Below are 9,674 nucleotides of genomic sequence, written 5' to 3'. Positions count from 1 at the left end.
ACTATCTAAAAATTTTATATTAATAGATAAAAATAGTACTAAAATAAAAATAATTATAATTCTACCTTTCAAAAATAAATATGATTAATAAAATTTTTTAAAATGAATTCAAAAAATAAATTATCTTTTGAAACGAATTTAAATATTAATCTATTTTTTTTTAGAATTTTATGTGAGAGAAGTTTCCTTCTTTAGGTCAGCAACTTTTGCATGACATATTAATACAGCATGCGCAGTTGCCCACACGTCACTCACTAAACCAAGCTTTTATTCTCCTTCTCATCTGCCTTTTCCCTGTTCTCCCTTAAACAATCACCTACCTAAATGCATCAGTCACGTGGTCAACGCGTGCGCAATAAAAAATTGCCAAAATTTCCCAACTAATAAGCCAAGTAATATTCCGAAACAGAGAGCGAGAATAAACCATTTCATTTTCATAGATCCCAAAATTAATTAAACCAAACAAAAAATACACAAATTATCCCACCAGGGACGCTTTCGTAATTTCAGCGGAAATTTCATTGTTTTCCCCGAATTTTAATTACACTTCCACAAGAGCCAGACGAGGTGGTCGGTGTTCCCATTTATTCCGAGTTTCAAAATTTCAGGACCAAGAAAACAAATGATATTACGAAAAAGCCCCCGTATACGGTTCGTATTTTTTTTAATTTGTATTCGTATTTTTATACTGTTATCTGCACAGGTATTTTTTCTTGTAACATGGTTGGAAAAATATGGATTAGTTAGGAGGAGACTTTGAGTGTGGGAATAACTATTTAATTGCGTTTGGAGAGTGAGGTGTTGGTCTCTTAAACCTTGTTTTTCTTTTCTCATTTTTTTCCCCTTCATTTTCTTTTTCTTTTTTTTTCTTTTTTTAATTCCAGTCTCCAAATCCTCCAGAACTTGGTACTTTGAAGTGTGAAGTCTCCACACGAAAAATTGAAAACCACCAAGGAGTAAGAGGAGGAGGAGAATTAGCATCATCAAGAACGGTAGTAGAAGAATTCGAGAGCACCATTCCGAAATTTTGAAATTCGCCATCGATTTTCTGTGGCTACGAGATTGGTTTTCTTCATTTTTTATTAGTCGGAATTTGTAAGTTTTTTTTTTCATAATTTTTATTTATTTTTTGTCCGAGTTGATTTTTGTTTTCAGCTTTGATTTTCGATATTTGTTATCATGTTAAGGAAAAAGAGTTTCGTGGTTTAAGATTTTTAAGTGTTAAACCCACGATATCTGTTTGTTTAATCTGTTTTTAGTTGTTAGTTTTAAAATTTATTTATGTTGGTTTTGTTCATTTATGCCATGCAGCGAATGATATTGTTGATCAAAGAACTATAGTAACTTTAAAAGTAACAAAGGTTGAAGGAATGATTTGCTGATATGGTTTGAGTTTAGTTTTAGATTGAAAGTGAGGCTTGAACTTTGGGTTGTGTTTTTTGAGCTTCTTTCACAAGAAAATGAATGTGGTAGGCAAAGTTGGAAGCTTGATAACACAAGGTGTGTACTCAGTTGCTACCCCTTTTCACCCTTTTGGTGGTGCTGTTGATGTGATTGTTGTTCAGCAGCAAGATGGGACCTTCCGGAGCACACCTTGGTATGTTCGGTTTGGTAAGTTTCAGGGTGTTCTCAAAGGCGCCGAAAAGATTGTTCGGATAAATGTTAATGGTGATGAAGCCAGCTTTCATATGTATCTTGATAATTCTGGGGAGGCTTATTTTGTGAAGGAGGTGGATGATGACAAAGGAATCGACTCAAATGCGGATGCTATAGGTTCTAATAATAATAGTAACGGTTTTTTGCCTAATGGCCATAGACTTGATCATAGCATCTCGGATTCTGGGGTGCTTAAGTTGAAAAGAGAAAATGGTGTCTCTGGAGCAATTCAAAGGGCCGAATCTGAAGGTGATCGGAGATTTTATGAATACCAAGAAGATCAATCATCTCTCGCTGATTCAGTTGACTTCTCAGAATATTCCAATGCGTATGATAGTCTAGAGGGAGAGAATTTTGTTGATTCACAGGGTTCCCATCCAGAGATGGTCTTGGTTGTTGATGGCCATGTATTGACGGCCCCTATCTCAGAGTCGGAGCAGAATGAGGAGAATCTGCAGTTAAAAACCCCTCAATTTCATCTTGGCCCGGGTGAAGAGGCTGACATATGTGAAGGCAATGAAGAGCTTATTTCTGGTGAAAATTCTTGGGCTGCTAATTATATTGGTCAGCTGGATGCTACAAAAGCTGATGGCACGCCAAGATGCGACACTAATGGTGATGATTCAAGATGCGACACTAATGGTGATGATATTACTTCTCAACTCCAGCCAGAAGTTTGTCAACATGATGAACAACATATTTCTCATGCCCAGGAGCCCTCGGGTTTAAAAGAAGATGATCTTAAAATGCAAGCTGATTCAGAAATGGTTGGATCTGCTATTGTGACACAGAAGGTTTCCAAAAGCTGTTTGGGGCCACTAAATTTATCTCAGCAAGGTGGAAATGTCACTTTTCAAATTTCACCAGAGGGATCTAATGCATGTTTTCCAGCTGATGATCGAATTAAACAAAAGAGCTTTATACAACATCAAGAAGAGTTATCTACTGGTTCTACTTCATCGAATGGCCATGGATCACCAAATTCAGTATTGCAGCTTCCAGAGGTTGACAATAATGCATCTGGAGAAGTTGAGATTAGTTCTGGCCCTTGTTCTGTTGCTATTGGTACTGAACAGAACAATGGACACGATTGCATGTTGAGCTCTAATGGTGGTGTAGATGAGAGTCAACAAGCCCCTGCACTTGAAGATATTAGTGATAAAAGTGAGGTAGTGGAACCCGATAGAGACACTTCAGATAAAGGGGACCAAAGTCATTCGGGTTTGGGTATGTCATATGCTGCAAAACAGTTCACTTGAATAGGAAATTCTTGATTTAGCATTAATGGTTTATTAATTTAATTTCATTAATCTCATAATTCGCAGGATTTGAGATCTCACTTTGTGGTCATGAACTTAAGGTGGGTATGGGTTTGGAAGCTGCTGCGGAAGTGTTTGAAGCACATCGTGTTTCTGCAGAGGACTTTACATGCTCTGCGCCATCGATAATTAAGAATCAAAATCTTATTATCAAGTTTAAAGAGAGGTACTTGACATGGGAAAAGGCTGCTCCTATTGTTCTTGGAATTGCTGCCTATGGTTTAGATTTACCTGTTGAGCCAAAAGATACAATTAATGTGGAACAAGATTACTCGCTGAAGTCTAAAGATGATGAGCCTGGGTCATCGTCATCTGGACGAAGATGGAGACTCTGGCCAATACCTTTTAGAAAGGTCAAGACTCTTGAGCACTCTACTAGCAATGACTCGAATGAAGACGTGTTTTTGGATTCCGAGTCCACACTTGTAGAGCCTTCTGGTACCCAGGGAATTTCTCGTAAGCAATTTGTAAGGACAAATGTTCCGACTAATGAGCAGATAGCATCCTTGGATCTTAAAGATGGTCAAAATTTGGTAACCTTCAGTTTCTCTACAAGGGTTCTCGGAACACAACAGGTTTCATTATTCATAGACTTTCAAATTTGTCATATAAAGCCCTGTTCAGTGGTTCGTTTTTGTTTATTTGAGAGAAATTTAATTACATAACAGGTTGATGCTCACATATATTTGTGGAAGTGGAACACAAGAATTGTGATTTCAGATGTTGATGGAACTATTACCAAGTATGGACTAATATTTCTGCTTAGGCTACTAAATATTCTTTTAATCTTGAGATGGGATTACCTGACTATTTCTACTGTTCCACATTTGAATTTAAATTTATTCTAAATGAAATCCCTTTATCCATGTATTATTTAATTTTTTGTAATCCTTGATGCTTTCAAGACTTTTTACATGAGAAAAAATAAGAGGGGTGTAGGATCTCAATGTTGAATATGTTGTTTCAAATTGGTAGTTATTTGTCTTCTTCAAGTCAAATTTGGAGTAAGCTTATTGTGTGTTAAGTATACTTATAAATGACAAAAAGCTTCTAATCTATGTGAATTCTATGTAAAATTCTCCTACTCCTTTGATTTATTAGTGATGTTTGTTTTAACTTTTTGGTTATCTTTTCTAGAACCATTCGCCTATGCCAATTTTTCCCTTTGCTATATGTTGATGAAAAAGAAAAGAATGCTGAATATAACTGCATATGCTGTTATGCCTAGATAGACATATCTTATTGAATGTTGATTTAAAGAAGAAACATAGAGTGAATAGAACAAAGAGTGATATTATATCTTGAGAATCACTATCAGCATCTTAGTTTTTTCTTTTATTTAATTTTCTTTTTAGGTCTGATGTTTTGGGGCAATTCATGCCCTTAGTTGGCAGAGATTGGACACAATCTGGAGTAGCAAGGCTTTTCTCTGCCATTAAGGTAAGCACATGTTTCTGCTTACATACATATTCGGTTTTGACATTGGTATTGTAACATGGTTAATAATAGCAACAGATCTTCCAAGGATGTCTCTTTACAAAGCAATTTCTACGGTTGTTTCATTGCTGCTTAGTTATGTTTCTGTTACAATTTCCTTCTCAACACATTATACATGATTCACAAATTACGGGTTTGAATTTGTGATAACTGACAAGGGACCTTTGTTAGGGACAAAGATCAGAAAATTTGTCTACCAAGTAACTTAAATTTACTTCTTGGATATTTTATAGTAAGGATTAGGTAAGCTGTATGTTGTAAGTGCTTGTTGCATGATATAAACACACTTCTTTAAAAGATAAAAAAATTCCCCCAAAGTTATATCCCTTGGATAATACAGAAGGGTTGGAAACCTTCTCTGAGCTCAGAATTGATATTGATCAGACAAGGCTGAAGTCTGTTCAGGTGTGATTTGCTCAGTTTAGCAAGCACATTTGATCAGAAGGATAGTGTGGTGATGGCTGTTATATATAGCCATCTAACTGAAATGGTTCAAATAGGATATGGTCGGCTTTTGTGACTATATGCCATTTACGGATTTCTTTCTACTTTACTAAATTGTAAAAATATGGTTCAATGCTTACTTTGTAAATTTCAAAAGATAATTTAATACTTGTTTAAGAAAATTAAAATGTAAATCAAATATTAAGTTCAATGACTTTCAACTAATTTTAGAACAACTTTCTTGAACTATATCGGCTGGCAGCATTGTTAAAGGTGATGTATATGAAAGCAACGGTTGTTGCTTTTTTAGAAATTTGGCCAACATGGGTGTATATGATAAACAGTTTATATATTAAGAGACATAAAAAAGGAGTTACTGAACCCTAGTCCCCTTTATATTATTCATATGTATACTAACTACTACTAATTAGGATAAAAGTATATATATTTTTATTGTCATTATTTGAAATCTTCTATGCTACCTTACTTCCTTTAAATATTTCACTAGTTTGATGTTCACTTGTCACTAAAAATCCAAAATTAATAGTTATTACTAATATTATTGTTATTTGATTTGTGATTAGGATTTTGCTTATATGTCATTTCATTAGAAGGTAAATGCTAACGTAACACCATGATTATTTTCAATGTATTTAATGTTATTTAATGTAAAATGCATCCTAGTATGCATGATGTTATAAACTTATAATCATAACTAGTATGCATTGATCTGTATATTTTAGCTTAATGTTTAATTATAGCTCACCGGATTCTGTGGCAGGAAAATGGATACCAGCTACTATTTCTGAGTGCCCGTGCGATTGTACAAGCATATCTAACCCGGAACTTCTTGCTTAACATAAAGCAGGTATTTAAACAACCTGATTTTTTGCGAACAGAAGAAACTTGTTTTCAATAAAGGAATTAATCTTCGTTTCTACAATAACTGTATTCCGAAATCAATCTATAATACAATATGAGTTGGTTAAGACATTTCAACATCAACTTTCATTCACCTTTCAGTCTTGTAAAGGAATGTTGATCTCGTTTTGATACCCTTTTGAGAATTGAGGCTCAATATTAACATCCTTGTCTATTTTCAAATTCAGCCCTATGCTTTAAGTCTAATGAACTCCCTTCCCAGTTTTCATGTACTTGTTAATGCCTAGTAAAGGGGGATAAGCAAAATGGCTAGATTACACAAATGTAATATAGCTAAGTAAAGATAGTTCTTTTTTCTGATTGGTATATTTGTTTTTCTGGGGTTCAGCCTCTTAACAATCCAGTGATCAATGTAAATAATACTTCTGTAGCTTAATTTAGGAGTTTTGTGTATTCGCAGGATGGGAAAACCCTACCAAATGGACCTGTTGTTATTTCACCAGATGGTTTATTTCCATCACTTTTCCGAGAAGGTGAGGCTTATCTATAACGAGATTTGTTAAGGTTGCAATGTGCATGAGATACTAGAATATTATTATGTTCCCATTTGTTGGTTGTGTTACGTTAATGAGTTTGCTGTCTGCCAATGGACTGTTGTGCTTTATTTGATCGCTCCTATTCGAAGACTTGCATATTGGTGTCAACATCATCAAACTGAAACAAACATAAAATTACATTTCCCAGTTTTTTTACCTTTTTTTTGGTTGAGGGAATCATATTTCATAAGAATGTTATAGATAGATCATAGATGCAATATAACTTGTAAACCTTCAAAGTGGTCTGCATTTATTTTCATATTCATATAAATTAGTCCCTGTTGAAAGACAATTAATCCATGAACTTAGAAAAAGCTAAAGACAATTTAGTCTCTCTGTCAGATCTCTAACCCCATGATGTGGCTTGTTACATTGCATCATTATTTCCGTTCCTGATATGTTACTCCTTATCATTATAATGGTGTTATTTTAGCACAATTTAAGACAATTTCCAAAAGATGGCAGTGTAATGTCTTTTTCATTAATCAATAAATTTCACTATAATGTTTTGGAAAAAGATTAATCAAATGATGCCATATTTATGAACGAAAACTACTAAACTGGTCATACCGTAGTGTATAATGGAGCAACTTGACAAGAGGGACTATCTCTTACTTTTTAGGACTATTTTGGGGGTAGTCAATTCATTAAAAGTAGTTTGATAAACTGAGTGACTACATATATCCTTGTGAGCTCAATTGTGAAAATAATTGACCGCCTGCTATTTATTTTTATTAATATGTGGAAAGATTTGGACTTAATTATTCTATTGGTCCATATAGTTTTTGCAAATTTTCAATTAATTCTTTACAATTTGAAAGTTTGTAATAGCTAACTGTTTGTAATAGTTCTTTACAATTAATCTATTGAGTATCTATATTATATAAAATTTTCAATTAGGTCCTTGGTAACTGTTTTTATTTTTGTTAAAAAAATACAAAATATTCTTGTAGGATTGTTGAGTACTTTTCCCCCCTGAAAGATAACAATTAGTAAGGACCTTATTAAAAACTTTTATCCAGTATAAGAACTCAATTACAAACTTCCAAACTGAAAGGTTCTAATTAAAAAATATTGGTGAAACATGGGGCCAGCAACAAATTAAATCAAAGATTTATGTATTGTATGCTTTCACCCATCACCCGTCGAAATCTATTATCTTTTACAATTTGTTGTTTATCATAGCCTGTTTTTTCTTCCTGGAAATTGATTCTAGATTTGACTGACTTGTTCTATTGTATTTTACCCTTGGCTGATGGAAGTGATAAGAAGAGCACCACATGAATTCAAGATAGCTTGTTTGGAGGTAACTGTCAGAACATGAAAACTTGGTCAAAACACTATTAGAAGGCATCTTCTAAAATCTTGTCTTTGCAGGACATCAGAAGACTTTTCCCTCCGGACTATAATCCATTCTATGCCGGGTTTGGTAATCGAGACACTGATGAACTTAGTTACCTAAAGATTGGAATTCCCAAAGGCAAGATATTCATTATTAACCCCAAGGTATTCATCCCTGGTTAATATTAATGACAACTAGTATTTGTTTTGTTTTTCCCTTGGCACCAACAAAATGCGTATGAAAAATTTTACAGGGTGAGGTGGCGATTAGTCGTATCAGTACAAAATCGTATACATCGTTACACACACTTGTGAATGACATGTTTCCCCCTACTTCGCTTGTTGAACAGGTTAGACATATCAATCATCTCCAACTCCCAATTGATGGAAATTTTGAACTTCTACTGTCAAAAATTTTGAACGTCTAACTTTTATAAGCTGAAGAATCATGAATCTCTGTTTTTTTTTTCTTTTAAAAGGAAAAAATTCAAAGGTAGTGAATTTTCATTGCTGAGAATCTGTGATTAAAGATAATAGAAAGATAATACACATATAACACTGAATATATCATTCCTAGAATGCTTGATTTCAAACCACTAGCCTAATACTTATGTTTATACAAATGATTAGGTCAAATATGAGTATGGATTTAATTTTTATGGATTGTTATTGTCAATCAATTTACATAGACATCGATCATGTGTTGTCACATTAGCAAAATTTTCTTAACCAATTATCTTAAAAAGTAATACAAACACAATTATCTAATTGGATGGTATTGTAATTAGTGCATTAAAATTAAACTCTCAGGATTATTAGTACAACTGCAAGTTCACTAACAAGAAGATTAATAACATAAACACTATGGAATATGCTAGAAATTTGGAATTCTAGGATTTATTTCCTCAATTAGATGACTAATGAGTTCACAACAGATTCTAGATACAATTTAAGGGGACTAATATGGTACCCATAAAATTATAGTGGATCAGTATCTTTATTGTATGTGGTTATGAAATTGTTCCATGTCTCATTAATTATTTTTAAATTAATTTTAAAATTTAAAAGAACTTGAAAATGAATCTTAACCATTGATTAAATAAAGGTATCCATACCCTTATATAAAGGATACCATAGCAAATCCCTTTAACTAATTTAAATATATCCTCAATAGTATCTAACAATACACATTACAGGAGGACTACAACTCATGGAACTATTGGAGAATGCCATTACCAGATATTGATTAGTTCAATGCTTGGATAAGGAACCTTTGCTATGGAGCCACCCAAAAGATGTTAACCAAAACAGCCAGCATTCATCCAATGTGACCCATTTCATGTGCCATAATTGATTGGAAAGTAATATCAATCTCATAATGCAAAATATTGATGGGCATGTAAGTTTCTGCAGAACACTAAATTGTGATGATCATGCAAGAGCTTTCCTCCATTTCTTTTCTTTAAATGATCATGCAAGAGCTTTCCTCCATTTCTTTTCTTTAAATTTGATTCCACATTATATATTGATCTGGATTCATTACAATCCAGCCATCAACAGAATTGTAGAACAGTTTGGCTCACATGTTGTATTGTACTAAACCTTGTATAATTTTGTCATTCGGGATGATCATTGAATAATGATGGCATGAGTGCTTGCTAAATCAGATATATTTATGTCCACTTCTAGTTGTAACTTCTATTTCGTTCTTTCTTCCTTTTTTTCCTCTTTTTATTGACCATATCTGTATTCCATGCTTTTAAATGCAACTTTATTATTTTAACATGTTAACATTATATTGGTTAGCCAAAGGATATCTACGTATAAATTAGGGGTGTGCATGGCCCGACCCGGCCCCGAACACTTTAGGTGATAATTTGGTGTGATTTCACCGGGTTTAGAGCCGGATAAGAGTCTCAAAAATAGACTCAATCATTAT

The 9,674-nt window shown here is 33.6% G+C and overlaps 1 protein-coding gene across 1 annotated transcript; it reads left to right on the top strand.

Moving 5' to 3' along the window:
• Positions 1 to 783: 783 nt before the first annotated feature.
• Positions 784 to 9,436, top strand: LOC107474155 (phosphatidate phosphatase PAH1). Its single transcript, XM_021135262.2, has 11 exons — positions 784 to 1,095; positions 1,312 to 2,883; positions 2,982 to 3,550; positions 3,644 to 3,717; positions 4,331 to 4,415; positions 5,698 to 5,784; positions 6,259 to 6,331; positions 7,657 to 7,700; positions 7,772 to 7,900; positions 7,990 to 8,085; positions 8,932 to 9,436. Exons 2-11 carry the CDS (start codon positions 1,461 to 1,463, stop codon positions 8,983 to 8,985), a joined length of 2,634 nt encoding a protein of 877 aa, XP_020990921.1. The 5' UTR covers positions 784 to 1,095; positions 1,312 to 1,460; the 3' UTR covers positions 8,986 to 9,436.
• Positions 9,437 to 9,674: the final 238 nt, after the last annotated feature.

This window comes from Arachis duranensis, chromosome 2, assembly GCF_000817695.3.
Source record: "Arachis duranensis cultivar V14167 chromosome 2, aradu.V14167.gnm2.J7QH, whole genome shotgun sequence".
In the NCBI taxonomy this organism is placed as follows: Eukaryota; Viridiplantae; Streptophyta; class Magnoliopsida; order Fabales; family Fabaceae; genus Arachis; species Arachis duranensis.
The sequence above is the reverse complement of the archived record's forward strand: the minus strand, read 5'-3'. Positions and strand labels throughout refer to the sequence as shown.